Source organism: Lathamus discolor, chromosome 1 (genome assembly GCF_037157495.1).
Source record: "Lathamus discolor isolate bLatDis1 chromosome 1, bLatDis1.hap1, whole genome shotgun sequence".
Lineage (NCBI taxonomy): Eukaryota > Metazoa > Chordata > Aves > Psittaciformes > Psittacidae > Lathamus > Lathamus discolor.
In genome coordinates this window covers 10889495-10911829 of record NC_088884.1, presented here as the reverse complement: position 1 = coordinate 10911829, position 22335 = coordinate 10889495, and the positions used below count along the sequence as shown (strand labels likewise).

Sequence of the window (22335 nt, the reverse complement as noted above, 5' to 3'; positions counted from 1 at the left end):
CAGCCCTTTTGTCTTGGAGTCCGTGGATGGATCCACAAGTGAGACATGACTGTCTGCTCAGAGCAGGAAGGTCTGACTTTACAATGCTTCCAGTGCACACTGTTAGACTGGGAATACACAGGAGTGTTGCATCTTTTCAGCTACAGCTCCTTCTGGGACTCATAAGAAATCTTTCCCAGGCCATTCCCATTTGCTCATGCATGCCAGAGGGTGAGCATTTCAGCTGGCTGCTTCTGCTGGAAGCACCATAGGTCTGACTGAGGTCCATTAAAACCATGTGGAATACCACAGAGTGCTTTGCACGCTTTCTGGATCAGCACACAGAAACGGAGGAAGGCTGCTGGGCTGAAAGGTTTGCTGAAGTGGGCTGGAAGGGTATCTGCACCCTGCTGACAGCTACAGCTGCAGCTTGCCAGCTAGGGAGAGAGCCCCTTGCCCCACAGGGCAGGGTCCCCCAGAACACAAGGTGCACGGCGTGGTATGGCCCCTTGCAAGGAGACCTGCAGGGTGAGCAAAGGGGAAGGGCAAGAAGCACAGGTGCCAACTGACTGAAGTAAGGAGGGAAAGTAACGTCAACCAGCTCACACATATGTTCAGATTAGGCACGCTTTGCACCTAGCACGTTACAAGCAATGACAAGATGAAGGAGTTGTGCTGATGGGAAAGGAATGCATACCCAAATCCTCTGAGTCAACTTTGATCCATCCTGCTGTTTAATTTTTAAATACAACGATGAAGGAAGAATGAAAATCAGCATGTTGGCAGAAGTGACCCCTGCAAAATTCAAATACATGAGTCTTGTTAGCTGTCTGCCACAGCTAATTACTGTGTTGCTGATTAGCAACAGACTTTTAGTAGTAGTACAAAACCGGGATACTGTACCTACAACTCCGAAAATATCCTTCATGGTTGGGATAAAAATGACTAGCAGGTTGATGATAACCAAAAGAACAACAGTAACCAGAACATGGCGGCATAAGTCAAATTTTGTTTTTCTAGCCAGCTCAAACAATGATGAACGCACCTGCAGGAAGAGAGAGAGAGAGAGAAACAGTTCTCTGTCAGAAATATTCTATGAGCCAATTCAAAGCTTGCCCTGTTTATTTTAACAGGTTCTTCATGTGCCAACAAGTGCTGCATAGACCTGTCAGAAATTCTGGGGTCTCTGATGTAACATCCTTTGACAAAATCCTTAAAATCAATGTGGTATTTCAAACTATAGGTATATGTGCATCTGCAGCAGGATATTCCTCTCTTTCCAACATGCCTTTGGGATCCTTCTGCTCTTAAAAATGAACTTCACCTCTGAGCCTTCTCCAGTGAAGTCATGTGGAGTAAAAGAAGGCACTTGTGGATTCAATTTAAAACAGATGTAAGACCAAAAAGCGATTAATTTGTTTCCTGCAGGGAGAACTTCTCCTGAAGCTGGTGGGAGTCTGGTGTGGGAAAAGACTGATCCAGGCTCAGGCTCCTTCTGTAGCTGTCACATCACTGTCTCAGCAACTGCTGATCTGTGGTTTGAAGTAACGCACCCGCGTACAGCTGTTACCGACTGCCAAACCGTGTGGAGCTTCTTTACTTACAGTGAAAAACAGCACCGGCACTGTGAGTATCACCGCAACGATCACAGCCAAGCGCACGGTCAGGATGAGGATGTCATCTTTGCTCTGGTACTTGTGAAGCAGATCTGACTGCACAGCGTCTATGGGAAAGACAGCAAGGTAAGTGTGTGCTAGCAAACAGGCAATCTGCTCACAAAAATCATTGCTTAACAACAGCCTTCTTGAAAAACAAGTGATTTATCTGCGAACAAAGAGTATGGAATGAAACATTCTTGAGTTAAAACAGCGCTTTGAACCAAATCCCAGTGATCCCATTATTCCAGATTAATCCTTTGGAGGCCTGATTTAGGAATGCATCTTAATTCAAGACAGCACATGCCTAAGTCTAAGGTAATTTTCACTGTAGGAAAGACAACAGTGAGACATACACAAAAGCTTGCTTACATATATACATACATGAAAAAATAAGTGAAATAAGCTATTTCTAATTAGTTCTGTGGGCTTTTTAAGTTTCAAATGATATAAAAATAACCACATGCACTGCAACTGCTGAACTTAATATAAACCACAAGGTTTTGAGCTAAATTAATCTAAACAGCAAATAAACCTCCAGTGAAAAGCAGTGCCCCTGTTCTCAGCCAAGAACAAAGCCTATCTGGGGTCAGCTCTCAGTGGGATGCTCTGACATTTGCACTCAAATCCCTCAGCAGCTCCTCCGAGGGCTGCCCTGATGGTTTCTTCTCTTGAACCTGCCACCCCCCAGCAGTGCCTGCAGCTCGGCCCCAGCAGCCAAGACAAATCACAGGGGGTGCCTAATGTGCAGGCACTGGCAGTGTTTTAACACAGCCTCCTGCAAAAATGGCTCCTTGCAGCTGCGGTAAATAGCGCAGAATGGTTCTGTGTGTGCTAACCAACAGGAAAACCAAGTTGCTGAGGGCCCTACGTGTTTGCTTTGCAACTTTCAGATATCTAGGAGCAATAACCTAAGGGGGCGGCTGTTAAGCACACCACAAAACATACTCGCTGCCCCGTTTTAGGCTCATGTTTTGTTTCTGACTGCTAATCTTAGAAAGCTGCTGGTAAAACGTAACAGCTCCTAAAGCAAAGCCCTTAAAGTGAACTCGGCAGCCACGTCTGATTTAAAATCTTTGGCACTTGGCAAACCTCATGTATTCCTGGAGGCAGAGGGATCTGTCCTGCGGTGAAATGCCTGTGCTCCCCCCAGGACACCCTTCTGGTGAGAGGTCAACGCCACCTACACAGGTCAACACCACCTACACAGTGCTTGAATCCCCACCAGGAGAAAGAAAACACTCTCCCACCTCCCTGCAGATTAGGAGTGGGGTTTTCAAGCCGGGCACATGCACAGCTTCTGCAACACAGAGCTTACTCTGCTCCTGTAAGCACAGACTGCAACTTCTGTACCGCTCACGGACTGCAGCCAGGTAGGAAGTGAAGGGCAAGGCTTACAGTTGAAGGTCTGTTTTCCTTTCAGCTAGATACACCACAGAGCCCAACCACACTGTGACCTTTTAGGGGAAGAAAAACACCTCTTTTCTGTAATTCTGCAATGTAAATATAGTCATCACTGCAACACTTTCGAGAACACAGCAAACAGACAAGTACTATTGGTGTAAAGAAGAAATGGCCACAATAAAAAATGTTCTTACCCAGGTAAGGGTAGAGAAGAGGGTTAGAAAACTGTAAGTGAACATATGAAAGGTAAGGTCTCGTCAGTCTAAAGGGGAAGAAGGATCAAAGCGGAGAATTCTGTATTCCCTCAGTGTGTTCTTTGCTGCCTGCCATGGCAATGACCACTGCAGAAGCCGCAGCAGAGCCGCACAGCTTCCACCCGCAGGCTCTTGGTGCTGGGAAGCGGGGACGCCTGACATGGGGAGAGGCACACGAGACACCCAGGGATTCCTCCGCCATTCCCCCTCGGGAGGGCCAGAAGGACGCAGCCCCTACCTCCTCCATGGACTCCAGACCCTCGTCCTTGAGGGGTGTGGGAGATTCCCAGAGAGGAGCGCCACGGATCTGCCTCCTCAGATCCCTGGGGCAATCACATCAGAATCTCCTCCCTGCCAAAGCGAAGGGGTCCGTGCTGATTTACACCCACTTGCTCCCCGGGGCTGCTAATTTGATGCGGTTCTACGGAAACGTGTTAGATGGGAGCAGTTGGATGAGAACGGCTGTTGTGGTTGTCACTTGGAGAGGGTTTGCGGTTGTATTGGGAAAGTTAGAACAGGTGACCTCGAGTTACTTCAACGCATGCAGACTCAAGGCCCCATCATCAGAATGAGAGAAAACAAAGATGAGATAGATACACCTTTGGGGAGAAAAAAATGCCACATTTCATACTTGCTTATTTTCTTTCTCTTGCAATACGTGGCTCACAAGGAAGGGTATCATGAATGAGGAGATCATAAAAAAAGGTTACTTGGAATAGGGTGGAGAAGACTGATGACCTATTGGTGACTCTGAGGTAAAAGGCAAACATCAGCTTTGTCATCTGTCTTGTAACCCCTTCATGGCTCACGGAAAAAAGACACTACTTTTCAACATTCCTGTTATACTGGGACATGGGAGTAGCTTCCTGGGCAACACTCATATTTTACCCTGCTTTACTTAATACTTTTGCCTTTAGGGCATACATGTTGTATCCTTTAGTGATACGACGTAATTTTTTTATGGCTTGATATGCATGAAAAGAGAGAGGGTGCAAGTCTCAAACACTGAAATAACCATCCTATGGCAGCTGAGCTGGGACAACTCTCAAAGCTTCCCCATCTTCACTGCCAGTTTATTTAATCAAGGCTTGGAGGGGTCAGCTCTAGGGACGCAGGGAAAACATTTGGTCCTTCACCTCTATGATAAAAGCATCAATAAGGCCATAAAAAAGCTGTGACGGCTGATTTGATGCTCATTTCCTAGGACCTGCTCTCAGATCTGTCTCATTTTACGCAGATATGCCACGCTTCAATCACTTCCAGTGTACACAACATTCAGGTGAGGACCTCAGAATGAAAATCTTAGTGGGGCCCAGCTAATCCCCAATACTGTTAAACCAATCTCTCCCTCATGTTCTGAATATGCCTTTTGCAAATAATACTTTCACTTGTGCTTTTCATCTATAGGGGAAAAGGAGGAAAAGATTTGTACCTCCAGTATGAAAACCTTAAGGAAAACTATCTGAGTGAGTATTTTAATGCAAGTAGATGGGACTTTTCTTTCCAGCTGGGATACGCTATTGATTTCACATGTATTCCCTTTCTACTTCCATCAGTAAAGAACTGCATACTTACCGTAGAAAGTCAAATAGCCAAATATGGCAGTCATAAAGTACATCATAAACATGGCAAAAAATGAGATATTTGAAACCAACTGCATTTTTTTCTGTGAACGGCTGGAGAAAGAAGAAAAGAAAGAGAACACATAAAAATGGCTAGGCTGGGTTTTTCAATAGCTGTTTAAAAATTTATTAAGCCTCTGCATAAATGTAGTAATTCTGGAGAGACTTCTGAATGCATTTTCATTTAAAACAGGAATTCATTGACAGCTGCACAAGAAAGAGAAGGCCTGGGGAAATGGACCCTCCTTGGGGCTTAAGTCAAGAGATGGCGAGTCCACTCTGTGGCTCTGCTCCCAGGCCATACCCGCCTAAACAGTGAAGAGTGAAGCTGATTAGAGAGGGATGGCCCTTGAACACTTCAGTAATTAAATAAACAGCTCAAAATCAAGTAGAAGTAAAATTATACAGAGGGGATTGAAACACACTCTGAATGTTTGCAGAGCAATGTTTGTGTCCCTATGGGGAGCAAATCATGAACGTATGCAGACCACTGTGGACCCATAAAATAGGTTAAAGCAAACATTTCATTTTTAGATATTTGTTCTGAAATATTCACTCTCCAGTACCTAAACCTGACTTAAATTCCCACAGGGATGCCCTAAATAGGCACCTGGGAACCTGCTGAAGACACCTGACACTCCATTCAGCAAGTGGCTGGGACCTGAGAGCATCCACGGGTCTGACTGACCCAACCTCTCCCCTGGTGCCACCAGCAGTGTCACAGCAGGGCCAGCTGCCAGGTGCCCACAGCCCTGCCTAGTGCAGGTGTCAGTGAGACAGCCGTCCCGGCAAAGGTCTTTTAGTACAGGGGAGGCTGAAAGCACTTTGTTTTTCCTGCTACCACAACACATTTTTAGTTGCACTGGAACAAACACCATCAGCTGAACACACGCCTCTCTCCAGTGCCAAATAACAAGCGGCACGACTTGGCTCTCCCCGCCAGGCTGCCGTGTACTTCCAGAGAAAACTCCCAAAGTATTGCATTATGCTCAGGCTCCCTCCCTGACGGCCCAGCGGCACGCCTGCGGGCCAGATTTCCTATCTGACAGCCACGCTTGTTGGCTTGTCGGGTGTTACTAAAGCATATCTGTGAATGGCAGCAATGACTCAGAGCACCTCTGCGCTAAATTTTTCCACCTAAAGCAGTTCAAAACAATTAAGTGGGGGAAATAAAAGAAGAGGAAGGCTTACTCTTTAAGTTCGCTGTAAATCGGGAGGACTGACGGGTGGCACACAAACGCAAAAGCAATGGTGGGCAAAGCGTACACGGTCTGTTCAGAGAGAATTTCAGAGAACAAGTTAAGAAGCATCTCCCCCAGTGGCGTGAAGACACAATCCGTGTTCAACTACCTCAGCGGCCGCCTCTCTGGACTCTTCAACCCAACGCTGAGAGCCTTCAGAGGAGGCGGAAGACCTGTCAATTGGCGCGTGTTTAATGAAGCATGGAAAGCAGCGCGCTCTCAACGGGAGGACAAAGCCTTCTCCTTGGTCGCGCCAGCACAGTGCTGAGTCTGCTCGCAGAGCGCAGCGCTGGATGCCACGCGGCCGCTGGCTTTGCTCCCTGGGATGGGTTTCCCTGCCCAGCTACTGCCAGCGCTACTAGAACAGTGTCACGCGTCCAAGGGACGTATGGCGGGTCACCGCCACGCTACCCTGCCTTGGCATGGAGAGGGGCGCGCACCCGTGGCGCTAAGGCTGAAGTCCTGAAGAGGAAGCCCATATCCAGACTGTAAGAAAAGAGAACAGGAATGCAGAACTTACAAATAAATGGATATTTCAAGGTACCAGACTGAGTCCCTTCATTCCCCAGGCCAACAAAAGGGCTAGGAGGGCTGTGGAGGGAGCATGCTTTTCCTTGGGGAAAGAGAGAGACCGTTACGTCACCAGGAAGTGCAGGAGGCCTCTGGGGGGGACCTCACCCCCTTCTCCACCAAAAACCTGAGTGGGTTTCAGTCCTCAGCACACAGCCAAGTTTCACAAATGATCTCAGTGCCCAAGCACTTCCATTCTCCCCTGGGAATGGGTATGAACACAGATCGCATGAAAAACAGGTCCTCCTGCAAGGACAAAATGAGTCCATCCCTACATGCAGCGCCACCCAGCCCTCTCGTGCTGGTCACAGGCATCCCCTTCCCACAGAAGCCATCCTGGGGTCTGCCCCAGGCCGGACACATCCAGTAAATACGCCGGTCACTTTCCAGCCATCCTGCCTCATCCAGGCCTGTGCTGCCTCCTCTCCCTCACTCATAGCATGCTCCGTGAGGATGCTCAGAAGTTGCCTGGTTGTGGTACTGGACAACCGGCTCTAGGCAGTCCTGCTTGGGCAGGGAGTTTGGACCAGATGATGGCCCTCCAGAGGTCCCTGCTAACATCAGCCACCCTCTGATTCTGTGAAACCGTCTCCTCTCACACACCAAAGTCGCTCAAATGACTGGCGAACTGCTGCCGCCAGGGGCAAATCCCTAGAGTTCAGCTCAAGCACACCCAGTTCAGGCGAACTGGTACTCCCCATGTGCCTCCACTGACTCCAAGTCAAATGCTGACACTGTAGAAGACTATGTATACATATATAGTATATAGTACAGGCTGTATATACATACGTAGGCAATGTAGCTATATACCTACACCTAAGCTGCTATTGCACTCCAGGTTAACTAATTCCTAGTCCATCACACTGCATCTGGGCTCATTGCTACCCCTAACTAAAGAAAAGTGCTTGGGTTGGCTTCTTCAACTGAAGCTGGTAGGATTAATTTAGAAAACAATAAACTTTGCATGCATATGCTATATGTGTGCATTCCCTACGGATGTGCCTGCAGCACCCTGGGGACCTGCCCTGCTGGATAAGGTGCTGTTTAATGAGCACTGCGCCCTGGCAGAGCTAGCAGGAGCAATCCTCCTGCTCCCCCAGCTACAGCCAGTTGCTGTTTCACATTCCCTTGGCACAGCTTTTCCTGCAGCTGTGTGGTGATGGAGGAAAGCACCCAGCTGAAAGGCAATCAAATTTCTGCTGGATTAGCTTTCAGCTATATCCTTTTTGCAATCCAGTTCACTGTATGTCTACAGAAACATGCACCCTGTCACAAAGGAGTGGTTTGTCTGCAGAAGGACAGAGGGATTACTTCTGGGCTTTGGACGCAGGAATGGCTTACTCAGCCTCTGCTCTACTACAACATAAAGGAGCAGTTCCAGCAGGGAGAGTGAGAAGCAGTGGAAAGGAAAACTCTCCCAAAGAAAGCATTAGTTGTCTGGTGGTAGCTTGGGCTCACAGCCTTGGCACATCTACTACCAGAGCAGAGCCAGGCGGCAAGGAGGGATGTTCAACATGGCATCTCCTTAAGACCGGGCAAGAAGCACGAGTGGAAGCATGGAGAATCAGGCCCAGCGTGATGCTGAGCAGACTAAGAACACGAGGTATAGGTGCATATGTTACGTGAATTAAGAATAAGTATTATAAAAAGAAACATACCTTGGAATTAAAGATAACATACTTTGGCTTACACATATTGTCATATGCTGAGCTATTTGATAGGCTAGATGATGTTGCATTTAGCTCCACTCCACCACAGGGAATTTGAAACTTCTTGTAAATAACCTAGAATAAGAGTGGAAGACAGTTAATTGCTAGAAATAATAATAAAAAGCAAACTAAAATCAAAACATGAGGGAAATTGTGAGTACTCTATCAACTGACTGTCATCCAATGAAGAAAGCAAGCTGAACTTACCACTACCAGGAAAAATACCATGCAGCTTAATGAAAATCCACTGGTATAGCCAAGATACCCTGAAAGAAATGAAAAGGAAATCTCATCAAAATTATTTTCTTTACCCATATCTTGGGTTTTAATTCTTTCTGCTGCTTCATGAAGTCTGAATGTGTTATACATTTAATATGTATCGTGAGCTTCTAGGCAGGACTAATCCATGTGCTGTCAGGGTGGGAGTCTCCCATATCTCAAGCCTTGTGGCTTTCAGACTGACCCGAGCTTTTCTCCGACTGGTTTGACCTCCCGAGGGTCACCTTTACGTCAGTTTAACTACTTTTACTTTTGAAAGGGCCTGTGATAATTGAAAGAAACCTGAAAATGCGCAACTGCAATCAGAATGTGACCCAGATTCCCTGATACAAGCCACGTCAGCTGAATGTGGGTTATTTTCTGGGAAGGAAGATCCCAACAGGACTTCAGTGCCAAAACTTGTTACATGGTCTTAAAAAGTACATTGCGTACCTCCTGGCATCTCTGTGGACTCGATCACATCGGAAAATGCAATCCTTGATACACATCTTCCAAGCCCAGCACCTCCAATTAACCTCACCACTAAAAATCTCGATGCTGATAGAAACCTAAGTTATTCTTTGTAATCTCACAACTTGTGAACTTATTTTTACAGGGCACACATAAAACAGAACTGCTTTATGAAATGAAGACCCTCTTAACTGTAACCTTAGAAATAAACTTCCACAGCTGTACGGAGGAAGCTGGTCTATACCGAGTTCAACCACTGTGACAATTTAGGCTTACTTGTTCCAAGATGCTTAAACACAGCTTATTCCTGGACCAGGGTGGCTGCTAAGATTACCATGACAGCATTTATTTTTCATTATAGTTGAGCTGCCAGTGTGGCTGCCAGTGGCATGATGTCTGGGCTCCTTTATTTTATTCCCACAATGACATTTTCATCTTACCTAAATTCTTAAGGAGACATAAAGGCAGAATTATACCAAACGTCACTGCGACAACAAGAATCCGCCCATCCACGTACCATGCCCTGTGTAAAAGAATTGAAAGAACCCATGAGCACACCTGAAACTCTCTTTGGTTTTTCTCACACTCAGTCAGCCTCTTTGCTGCAGTTACAGAACTACCTCTGGTCTCCTTACCCTACAAGCTCCTACAAAAGGAGAGATGGGGGCCCAGCTAAGCTCTGTAGACTCATTAAGTATCCAGGCCTTAGAGCATGGCACTGCTCTGACTCAGGTATGGCAGATTTTCATAGTCACCAGGGAAAATGTGACCCTACTGCTGAGATCAGTAAGCAGGACTGTGAGGCAGACCACCACCCTCCCTAGCCTGATACAAACCACCCTGCCAGGCTCCTTCAGGCTGGCATGCACTAGCCAGCCCGAGCATTTATCTCCTAGCCAAGTGCTTTGAATCCTGCTGGAAAGCGGAGAAGGGACAGTGTCAGTGACATCCTGTATGACCTATTTCCACTGCTTGGTCCAAATAGTACGGAGGCCTGAGGAATGGGATCTCTGCTTTCTTCTTGTGTACTACAGCACACCATATAACCCAGTGCAAAGAATATTTACCACCCCTCTTATTAAAGAAGCTGGTAAATGTCATGGAGTGGTAAGTACCAGAAACCTATGTATAATATTCTGCTGTTGTCATATGTTAGTACTGAGAATTTCATACTATAGACAGTGCTTCAGAGGCAAAATTCTGTAAGATGCTAAGGACACAGGGAAATGCAAGATATCTTAAACATGCATTGTTTCCAATATCTTAAGGTGAAGCCTAACTCTAAAAGATTGGATCCTATGATAACAGGATTGTATAGACCACCATTCTACAGGATATCTGGTGTGCAAAGAGAGTGACTATTGATGACTTCACGTTCCATTTCCTAGTCATCCTCTTTTCCTTCCCAGACTTGTTTTGATTTTTATTAATCCCCTGAGATATTCCTATGAAAATCTACTTGGACAAATCTAAAGAGTATCCCATACCTAAAAGCTTTTATAAACATATGCTTCAACTTACCTACACAGCATTAAATCCTATAACATAACCATCAAAATTAATTCAACTTACGAAAAATTTTCTTCTTTTCCCATTAGAAAGTTTATGGCAGAAGGCAGCTCATTTTTGACTATGAAGAGATAGCTCAACATTGCTGGAGGAAGAAGAAAGTCAGTTTAGAAAACAGGTAAGATATTTTGTGGAACAAGTACAGAGAAGCATCCTGAACCTTTTCTCACAGCAGTGTCTGATGACAGAAGACCCAGACTATAATTGACCATAAACTACTGATCATCCAGTAATACAGCATATTTAAAAGGCTGCATGCAAAGTGTTAGCCACACCGATATTGAGGAGCATGAAGATCCCAAGACGTCACTGAGAGAAGGAGGAACCTGACTGGTTGGTAGCTGTAAAATGAAGACATGTCTGGGTTTTGTTTTTCAATGTCCCTCATCTCCTTTACCTCCAATGTTCTGGAGAGATGTAGATCCGAAGACAAGCATTTTCCCTGGGGTACCGAAGACTTGCTCACCCAGCTTTTCATACACCATGCAGCCTGCATTTAAAGAATGGAGGAGAAAGGTAACAAACACACTGGTGACAGCTGCTGGGTTGAAACTCTTATGCTTCCTTTTCAGCAACCCACCCATCTGTGCAGCCATATCTGCCTTTTGCAAGTAAATAGGGAGCTCTCTTGTAATTACTAGGGCTGAAACTTATGTAGGAATGTTGTCTTGACGTCTGTAAATGTTATCATTGGCTACCAGGCACTTTTGAAACTGAAGCTCTTAGTGAAGCTTTTACACCCCTTTAATGAGTCTGTCTATACCTCAGTAACATGTTAAGTTCTGGTATCCCCATCTGGGGATATTAGGTTTGCACCCCCAATGACAGTGACGCAGAAAGCCTCCCCTCCAGACAGAACTTGGTACAGTAGGATCCACAAGTCAGCACTGGCAGCTTGGCCAAAGCAGACACAGTAACTGCAATTTGCTTGCTTTGACTAAATGACCCAAATGAGGGCAGCCACTGTTTACAGGATGATTTACAACTTGTAATGAGGAAGCCCTAACGTGCAAATTCTCAGTGTGGTATGTTTTCGGTAAGAGCAGGGAGAGGTGTAAATTATAACTAAAACTTTTCAGTATCTGTCAAGCCTGAGAAACCGCTCTATTAACTAGTCTGTCTTAAATGTTTTTCTGCTTCGCTGTGATTTAGGCTGAGAAAAAGACTGGACACTGTGAAGATGAGAACAGAAAGAGAGAAATATTGCAGATGCTGGGCTGTAACGATGATTTCTAAAATGCATCCCATTGTTTGGTTTTCTCCATATTTCCTTACAGCTGACATTTCTGCTTCGAAACTTGTATAAACAGAAGGTTCGAGCTTAAATGTAACAGCAGCATAGAAACAGGGTTTAAATTCTGAGAACTAAGAGGGCATTAATGTCCACAATTAGGCATATGTACCCAATTTAAACAGGCTGTTGCAACCTATGCTGCGCAATACCTGCTATTACAGCAACTCATGTGTGTCCAAATTACATAGTAAAATATTGCAGTGCTCTCGTGCACAGATAATTTTAAAAGTCTAGCTTCAGATACGGTTTCCCAAGGGAAGTGTCTCCCAGATTTCTGAGCACAGTGACACGTAACGCTGTAGGTTACTTCCTATTTCTGTGCTTAGAATATATTTTGCCTACAGATACACTTCTCTCTGGAGGAACAGTTCCCTTTTATGTTGTAGGAAACCTCCCACTATACCACGAAGTCTTATCACGAATTTCACGCTAACCATTAAGGACAAACTGTATTTCCAGGTACGCTTCACCATAGGCAAAGATTCATCACATTTCATTCGCAATTGGTTTTGTAATGCAAAGAAACTGCGAGCTGTTCTTTCTAGCTCACTGAAGACAACATTTCATGGTAGCAAAATCCACTCGTTATAGTAAGTTTTTCCCTCTGTAGTGATGGTCACACGCTGTTCTCCATTGACGTGTCATAAATTCTTGTTAATTCTGGACTTCTGACCCAAAATGTGTTAGGCTTTTCCATTGTGTCAGCAAAGCAATGGAAATTCCATCTTACACACATCACCCGGCCTTTTATGAGCACTTTTTATCTCTTGTTCTTTACAAGTCTACTGAAAGAGTATAATAACATCTTAAATTACCTGTTTCCTTTGAACACACCAACAGGAGATGTATTGAATAAATAGACAGCAATGTCACTGAAACCAAGAGCAGCCTACAAAAGAATGGAAAATAAAGCTTACTGTAAGAGCTGAGCTCTAACACTGCAGTATTTCATGTCAGGTCATATTCCCATTGATTCCAAGATCTTTTTTTTCTCTCTTCTGACAATGCAAAAAGCCCTAAAAATACATGTGATTCACATAGTGTTCGCAGTTTTACCACACCACAGTGCAGGCAGAAAGACCTGCATGCAGAGGGATTCAACCATGTCAGACAGCAGAGCAGCCTGTCGGTGAGTTATATCTCCCCATACTGAAAGAAGCAGGAATAAAGATGTCTTATCAGATAGGAATTAAGATTCAGTCAGAGCAGGGATGAGCTCGATATGTCCCTCACCACCTACTCTAAAGCTTTTTTTTTTCTGGAGGCAGGTAAAAATTTAGAAGGAAAGTCAGAATCATAGAATCATAGAACAGTTAGGGTTGGAAAGGACCTCAAGATCATCTAGTTCCAACCCCCCTGCCATGGACAGGGACACCTCACACTAAACCATCCCACACAAGGCTTCATCCAAAGTCATCTATTTAAGAACTTCCAAACCAAATGGAAGCACCCGTTCCAGGGCATGTTTCATGTGCTATCAAAAGGGTGCCTAAATAGCTTTTTATGTGCCTCCCAGTGCACAAGCAGGGGGAAGAGGAGGGGAGTTACAGCTCATCTGGCTTCCCTTGGGAATAAAGGCAGAAACCAAAGGCTTATCCTTTGTCCAGGTGGCAACTGGTGTTCCCTCACTGATGCCACTCCTGGTCTGCTGTGATCCACAATTTGACTTCATGTAGAGGAACTGGAGGAAGTAATGACCAAACTGTTTGTGCAGGGAACTTGCTGGCACAAATGATAATTAGTCAGTGCCGGGGGCTAAGTGCATAAAACCACATTTGCTCATTGCTCTGTGTCTTGGAGCCAAGCACCATGTGTGCTTTCCTCTCCAGCACTCTGACACACAAAGACCTGATGATGTTTTCATGATGTGTGTGAAGAGCATTCAGACAATCTGTTGGCAATTCCTCTCTTTATTATGACAACTACTCTCAGGACACCAAGAAAAACAAGCCTAAGATTTAACAGAAAACAAGCTGCTGCTACAGATAGGCAGCAACACATCTTTTTCATACGAAAGAACAGGATAAGAAGCCTCCTCCCCCCACTTTTTTATTATCTTAGACTAGAAATACTTTAGAGCCAAATAATGACCCACAAGTTTCATGGGGCCAGAGAAGGGAGAAACATAAAGAGGCGATAGGAGGAACTGCTCTTTTGCCAACAAAGAGCGATGGTTGACAGTAACAACACACTCTTTGTACAGCCCAAAGGGTGTTTCTCCTCCAGAAGGTGGAGAAGGGAAGGGAGACTGCACTGGCTGAGGTCACTCTGCTTCATTTCTCGTGTCCCCACAGAGCTGTTACACCCCTGCCTGCCTGCAGGCATGGTGCTCACAGCTCCCCTATGCTCTGTGCTGGGCTGACTCACTCCAGCCCCAAATGGCTCCTGCTCCGCATGCCAGCACCGAGTTTACTTCAACATTAAAAACTCCGGTTTTCAGGCACTGAGCTCACGGAGCCTCTGCAGCGGTAAAAATAACACTCCCAAGCAGCCAGGTATTTATCTGATCTGTTGTCCCTAGCTCCCCATAGGGTTCTTGCAGGGACACTTGGCATTTCTATTAGCGCTGTATAAAAAACTTGTTTGTGTTAGGGCTGTGGTATGGGCAGGAATATTCGTGCCAGAACCACCCCTTGGAAAGGAATGATAATGTCCATGCCACTCGCTCTGCACAAACTCAAAACAGAAGCAGGGGAGCTCGCACTGCAGGCCCAAAAGCACTCCTGTACTTTTCATTCTGCCTGCCTTTAAAGAAGTGCTGGCAGCTATGCAAGAGAACAGCACACACAAAACTCACCTCCTCCCAGCAGATCCAGAATAAACAGTTTAGGGCAGGGGATTCATACAGTGCTGTGAAGAACAAACTGTTCTGCAATGGCACTGTTGTTTGCTCCCAGCTGCTGTATTACCAACTGCCATATTATTCTTGTTCAGTCCCAGGCTTTAGAGGCAGAAGACCTGTGAGGCTTGTGCGGTCACCTGCCCTATTGCACAGAACAGCTCTGAACCACACAAGGTATGGGGTACAGAACAGCGTGGAAGAGCACGGCATTTGCCACTGCGCAGCCTTGCAGAGGGTCTGGTCTGCCCTACACCTCTGGAGGAGTTGGCTGTGGCATTACGGCTGCTTCCAGCCAACCCTAGCAGAAGCAGCCGCAGAATGCAGTGTGAAACTTTGGTTGTAGTCTCATGCTGCACCTCATCTAACAAGGTCCTGTGCCTCAGCAGGGCTTTTCAGACCATGTGCAGTGCCATGGCATGGCAGGCTGATTTGCACTCAGCTGGACCATATGTCTCTGCAGCACGATCCATCACTCTGGTCCTGGCTCTCCAAGATGAAACCACAGGCAGCAAGGAGTGCTCCTGCCATCCCTGCCTGGCCTGGCCTATCCCCAACCTCCCAAGCCTTTCACGCCATCGTTCTGCAGCGAAGCTTTCCCTCCTTCTGCATACGGGAAACGATGCTCTTCTTTGGCTAGGGTGTAGATATCAACAGCACTGGGATTAAGTTCCTACCACATTTGTTTTGCCTAGAAATCATGACACTTTGCTATGGCACCAGGTTATGCAAATAGGACGTGAGAGTATATACTCATTGCCATATTTATTTTGCATGTCTTTTGCCAGGAGTATAGGATCTGAACAGATCCAGGTATTCATGGCAGCGCATGCTTCACACTGCAGGAGCCTAAAAGGTGTGAGAGGAAATGAGGCTGGGTACGCTTTGTTAGTGCTGAAAATGCTCCTTTAATTTTTCCACCTCTACTTTTCAAGGATGGTGCAAGCCAATACTAGACAAAGCAACACAGAAACCTTCCCCATCTGTGCTACTCAAGAACAATGAATTAAGTGTTTTCTAATGTGCAGAAATGAAAGTACTGCTAGGACTCTATCTTTAATCACTTGTAATGCAGAAATGGTTCTAAGATCTACCTGCGATAGTGACAACAGAACGATATATTTATGAGAAAGATAGACTAAATGTGAGAAAAAAATCTACCACTAGTGGACTAGTTGTAACTCTTGAGATTGTCACATGATAAAAGAACATTTAAAAGAGTACAACTTTCATGCATTACTGCAGACACCACATTGGGATCCTGTATCCTCAGGCTTCAAAGGGTCAGTTAGGTCCTGCTAGCTTCCTCACCTTTGATCTCAGCGGGCTGGTCTACCTCCAGGCAAACAGATCTAAAGGCATTACAAAGCTAACAAAAACAATTATCTATTTTTAAATACACACAGTTAATTCTGTGGACAATAATGCTGTTCTTTACTGTATAAAATCTCTACATTCAGGGTTGGCAGTTTTTTGAACAATGTGGTGGTACAGATCTACACACTCACTACTCAGCCCAAGAGGAGCCCAGTCACCATCACACGATGTTAGAAGTTCCTCTGGTGTTCGCATCACTGGTCTGATCTATTTCACTTGAAAGAAACTGCCTTTTACATCCTTTAGAGCAAACACGTTTCACATTTCACTTCACTCTCAAGAAAAACTGCTGCAAGAATGAGACGGGGGTGAGATTTTACAGAAAACTGAAGCAGGAAAGAGAAGCTGAGGGTGCTCCTTGGCTGAGACACTATTATCACAGAAGAGGTAACATGGCTGAAAAGAAAGAACTTTTATTTCCTGGTGACAGCAGTTCTTGCCACCGCCGGTCTGTGTGTGCTTGTCAGAGCATCACAGGGAATATCTCACACAGGTTAGTGCACTGGGTAAGAGAAAGCAGCAAAAATAAAACCAACTCAGCTGCTTTGCATAAGAAAGACCTAAATTAGAGTCCAGCTACTTTATAGCCTAGCTTAGTGACACCATGATTATGAGACTTTGTACATTCTTAATGTAAATGGATTAAGGCCTTGGATTATTCCTGGATGTTACCCAACCACAGCAAACTGTAAGCTAGCAGCACGGATGTAGCTGTCCGGGCACAAAACCCCAGAGCAGATGGCTATATGTACCACTTTGGCCATCTACTCCGCTATATACAGGGCTCATATTTCCCAAACCCTGAAGAAAACAAAAGTTCTAGGTTTTTAGATTTGGCATTCAAGAAATGACAGCTCATAAGAGTAATTATAAACTCAATAACTGTGTTGAACACTTCTCAAAGATTGTAAATAACTGCATTTCTTCCCTCAATGAACATTTATCATTGCAACCTGCACACAGTTCCCAATGGATTTCTTAACAATCACTTTTCACAATGAATGTATCATACTGCGATCCAGAATAACACCGAACAACACCATCGTACTCATCCACTGGCAACATTTCATTCGTAAACTACACAATTCGCCTTTACAGAATGCCTCTTTTTTGCTGGAGTTAAGTACTCTACCTCAATTCTTTTTTATACTAAAATCTTGGCTATGTTTATGCTTGTTCTCAAAGACTCTCACATAAGAAACTGAAGAAACCGTGGGAGTGAGATGAAAATATTATATGGAACATAGAAACGAATATAAACAATCTTTCATTCTTTTTCTTGGTTTCAAAAAAGTAGTTATTGCATCATGCTTTGATGAAAGCTCTGGAGATCCTGTGACGTGACTAAGAACTAGGTACTGTCCAACTGCAACTACTACTTACTGAGTATTTCTGATGTATGTGTAGCTTATGGACCATAGGAAAAATCCCTGGCTAGGCTCAGGTAGAAAATAACATGGACTTGATCTGCTCTAGCATTACAAGTAGTAGCTTTTCCCCAAAAGAGATTTGACTAAAAGAAGTCCCAAACTTGTAGCTAACACTTTCAGGCTCAAATGTTATATTTGATTACAGATGGAGTGTAAATCCCTCCACTTGATGGCAGCACACATGTTCTCTGAATGCAGTGAAACTGCACCGGGATCAGCTACTCACCACACAACTACTTACAAAAAAAGGAGAATTCCTGTGTTGGCCAAGGCAAAAGCGAGACCCAAAATCCCACTGCCCATAATCGCATTGCTGAGGTTGAAGACAGACATCCCCAGAGAAGTAGTTCCTGGAATCTGGAGAAGTAAAGACCGACGTGTCAGCAACAGCTTGGAATGGAGCAGGGAAATGCATCTGTGCTTCAAACGCCACATATATTGCAGTGTATCAGATATAAGTAACTACTGCTACGGAAATGACTTAAAAATTGGTTTGAAGGAGGAAAAAGCATCTCTGAACACTGTCACAGCTGCACTCTGACTGCTGAAAACTGACATAAATGGTGGAGGCAACATTCAACTCATACCACAGTTTCAATTTTAAACCTGTCTTTTGCTATGCCTGTGAAACATCTTACGTGCTTGATATATATAATGTAAAGCCATAAGGACCCACTAGGATTTCTGCCTAGCACAGGCCAGAGGGATTCCCTTGCCTCAACTTGACCAAAACGTTTGTTTGGGTTATTTTTACTTATTTATTTATCTATTTAAAAGTGCTGAGCACAGACCGCTCCTACAGGAACTTGAGTTTCAGTTATAATTGTGTGTGCCCAGTGCTTCTGAAGACCGTGTCTAAAGGCCCTTCATATACACAACATAGAGTTCACTTTGACAGCGAAAAGAACAGCAAGAGAGACTTACATATTCATCACATTTCTTCTTCTCCAAGTGGCTGTTTGTGAGACTTCTCCTGCTTTCGCGATCCGAAATAAACTTGCTGAAAGAAGCCAGAGGATTTATTTGCAGCAAGTGTTTAGGAGATGTGAACACATTAATTCTGTGAGCAGCATGTGATTACAAAATACGCAACATATAAAAACCGTATGCGAAAAGAGGTCAGACTCATAATTATTTAATGAGCCAGATTAGGCTTCACTGATATCAGTGTATGCTGGGCATCAATAAAGGTAACACAAGCATAAGATCAGAATAAATGTATATATACAGAGTAAGTCTTTTAGAGCGTTCAGTAAAGCAACAGCACCAGTTCTGTGGATGGGGAAGAAATCTATTTGCGGAGACATTATGAGGAGATACTTCAAGTGTCCTGCAGAGGTGTGCGTGACAGGTATCCCCAGCTCCCAACCCCTGCTCATGAGCTTAGCATTACTAACGTCATTTCATAAGGCAAACAGCCATTCTGTGACCGAGTGGGTCATGTATTCATTGCCTTTCCCTCATAATCAGGCCCTGAAGGTCCTGTGAACCAAGCAGACAAACCAAACAGATGCCTTCTTCCCCTCCCTATCAGCCTCAAAACTCCTGGGCTCCAGTCTGATTACTCCCTTCCTTGCCAGCCTTGAATGTCCCAAGGCAACCAGCCTTCTGGGCGGTGGTGATGACCCCCTCACAGCACAGGGGACTGGAACAGCACCCAGATTCTGTATTGTCTGTAAAACCAAGCAGGTACAAGTCCTGCGTGGGGAACTTGGATGGGAGCTGCTGCTGGGCAGTGACACCCAGGACCCGCAGTGGCCAGGTACACCACCACCGTCCTCTGGCTACTCTGAGGACTGAGGGAGTGACTTATATCCTTCTATAGATTTACAAGTCTAGGTTATGGTTGTTACAGTGATACAGCAAACCATGCAGTAAGATTTGATCTGATCTGCATAGAATCCAGGTGATTAGAAACCATTAAGTTAATTGATTCTGCTTGTAGAATCCTGTGCCATGCTAATAATAATTTCTGAGCTACAGTAATCATAATATCCTGAGGAAATAAAGCTTTGATTGTAACTACCATTTAGTGCTGTCATCATTCTGCCAAGGATCCCTGACAGACCCTATCTCTTCCCTCTCTGTTGGGTGGCACTGCAGCACCCTGCGAACACCTAAATTGCCACCGTAGGGTCAGTGTGTCCGGAGTTAAGAGGAGGAAGAGGTGCTGCACGCAGCCAGCACTGCCTGGACCATCCTGAACCAGGCAGTGTGCTCTGCCGGTGCGCGGCTCAGGGCTACTTGATTTCCATTTAAGTGTCTTTCAAAACTCAATGCTGAATTCACCATACTGCAAACTGATACACTTCTGTGCACAGAACCAGGGAATAAGCATATTTTTTTTCTCTCTGCACCCTTTACTTGTCCTGTGTCCTTGATTTATCCACATTTAGGAACTTACCGTCACCAGAACAAGATTTGCCTCCTGCGGCTCTGTTGGTATCTTTGGGATTTATGACAATACTGGTTCGGATGAGCTGTTACTTTCTCACAGATCGTTTCTCAGCAAGCATTTTAGTTTGTATAAAGCATTCTTTCAGCTTTTCATCTCTTGAATGTTTATGTACAATTAAGTCCCTGGCATCTTTGCTAATCCACAGATGGTTTTAGGCTGCACTGGCTAATGCGTCAGCCACTGTACATGTTTCATACCTAACCAGGGGCTGCCAGCAAGTGTCAGAGACCTTTCTTGCTGTAGGTGAATTGAGGTGGCTCTTAAATTAAAACAGACAAACAATACGCTGAACACAAAGGGCAGCTCCACTGGTCCTTTCCCTCCGCTGGGAATATCTACTGGCCAGGGGTGAACAGCTCAAACCGTGACTCAAGACTCTGCATCACTGAGTGCATCCAGCAGTATTCAGCCTCATAATGTAACTGCAAACTCATACAGACAGAGCTCTACCAAACTTCCCTGCTACCCCAGCTGTGACCTAGTTACTAGTGATGCATACTAGCACAGCTTCCAAGTGTATGCCAAGATCATGCAGTTGTAATGCTGCTGACTTAGCTTCCACAGCTGACATACTGGGCTCTGTGTCTTCACCATTTTGTGTACTCCATATGCATTTTGAGTTCATCCCTTAAATCCGGGCACAGCTGGCAAAGTGCATGGACTATTTCTGATGGGTTGGTTGCAACTTTGACTCCTGGCCACTGGTCTGCTTTGACTTCCTTAACAGCAATAGAAGACAACTATAGGCTTCCCCTGTATTTTTTAAACCACTAAATCCAGCAACTAATTTGCTACAAAATGTAGACACTGTGCCACATTTACCAGCCCTAACGCAGTTAGAATAGATGGCTGAACCTCCCCCAGTGTTTTACGAAGTGAAAAGCAATCACTTCTAACACAGACTGATCCAAAATTAACTTTCCAAAGCTCCCTGTGTAGGTATTTCATCCTCACAGAATAAAATCTCAACCTGATTCAGAGCATGTGCTTTTCTATTTCATGTCTGTTTAAAGCCCATCTCTTGAATGCGGGCAGCAGAGTGTGAAAGGTTTGAAACAGACATTCCGACTCTCTCGAAACACCCCGCAGGCAATTTGTACAGGCAGGAGCACAGAGAAGAGTTTTATCTCTTTTGGATTTGTAAGGGCTGCTGGGAACATCTGTGGGCTTCTTCTTCTGTCATTTACAGAGACCATGTGTCATTGCAGATTTTGTCAGACTTCAGATAGAAGTAACTTGTCTGCCCCCCTCCCCCCCCTTCTCATCCCTCTCCAGCCCCCTTAATAATTACAGAAATAACACATTTGTAAATACTATTATTATTGCCTCCTGGTATTAAAGTTTGATGAAAATCACTGTTAGCACACGATACAAGACAACAATCGAGTAATACTGCCTGAATATAAAGCAACCGTGGGACTTTCCATTAGAAGACTTTTGACCCAGTGAACAGCTTCTGCAGAACTTCTATCTTCTGTGGCCAGCAAACACATTTGTACCTTCTGGATGGGATTTTAAGGAAACTAGTTTGATTTGATAGATCGATCCCAAGTACCTTCTTCTGTGTTAGTCCTGCATTAAAATAGATTTGGCTTGTTGTCCAGCATCTCGCCCTCTATTCCAAGCTGGGCTCTCCATCCACCCCACATTTACCATGTCACACTGCACATTTTTCTCCATCTATGCTGTGTGATGCGCATGGGAGGGCAAAGTCAGACACACGAAAGTGGCTACCGTGCTCCCAAATCGTGAGGTACATAGCACTGCACCCAGCTTTTGTATGGTTTGTTTCCCAGCCCCAGGGTGCTTGCTCACTGCAGTGCTGCAGAGGTGCAGGATGTGGGGTCTGCCTGGTCCGGAGTCTGTGCTGCATTTGCTACTGCAGGCAACTTAACCTGCAAGTCCGGACAAGAAGGTTGCCTCGGGACTATGCTGGGTAGGTGGCACAGACGCAGCAAATGACAGATTAAGTTTTCCATAAACAGAATGTATTACTGAAGTTAAATAAAACAGGGCAAAAGTAATCCAATGGGTTCAGCTGAAACAATTTTTCCCAAGATTTTGCTTTTTTTACAAACTTTTTTTTTTCATTTCAAGGTGGGTTTTTCCCCCCCTATAGCATATGAAAAGTAACACACGTTGGAATACTGGAATTTCTACTTAAACCGTGACATGCATCTGCCCCGCTCAATAGATGCGCTTAGG

The 22335-nt window shown here is 44.9% G+C and overlaps 1 protein-coding gene across 5 annotated transcripts in view; it reads right to left on the bottom strand.

The window, feature by feature from the left end:
* SLC38A1 (solute carrier family 38 member 1) overlaps positions 1-22335 on the bottom strand; it is a 41951-nt gene that overhangs the window by 6644 nt on the left and 12972 nt on the right. For all 5 annotated transcript variants that reach the window (XR_010614773.1, XM_065688942.1, XM_065688774.1 and 2 more), the window contains 13 exons: positions 18597-18672; positions 17914-18029; positions 12842-12915; positions 11130-11222; positions 10736-10817; positions 9604-9686; positions 8642-8700; positions 8384-8509; positions 6106-6185; positions 4868-4968; positions 1584-1702; positions 883-1024; positions 677-774 (listed from right to left, as the gene is read on the bottom strand). Coding sequence is in view for 4 of the 5 variants with exons in the window: in XM_065688942.1 (XP_065545014.1) it covers positions 677-774; positions 883-1024; positions 1584-1702; positions 4868-4968; positions 6106-6185; positions 8384-8509; positions 8642-8700; positions 9604-9686; positions 10736-10817; positions 11130-11222; positions 12842-12915; positions 17914-18029; positions 18597-18672 (1249 nt within the window). In the remaining variant the exon portion in view is untranslated. The remainder of the gene's footprint in view (positions 1-676; positions 775-882; positions 1025-1583; positions 1703-4867; positions 4969-6105; positions 6186-8383; positions 8510-8641; positions 8701-9603; positions 9687-10735; positions 10818-11129; positions 11223-12841; positions 12916-17913; positions 18030-18596; positions 18673-22335) is intronic.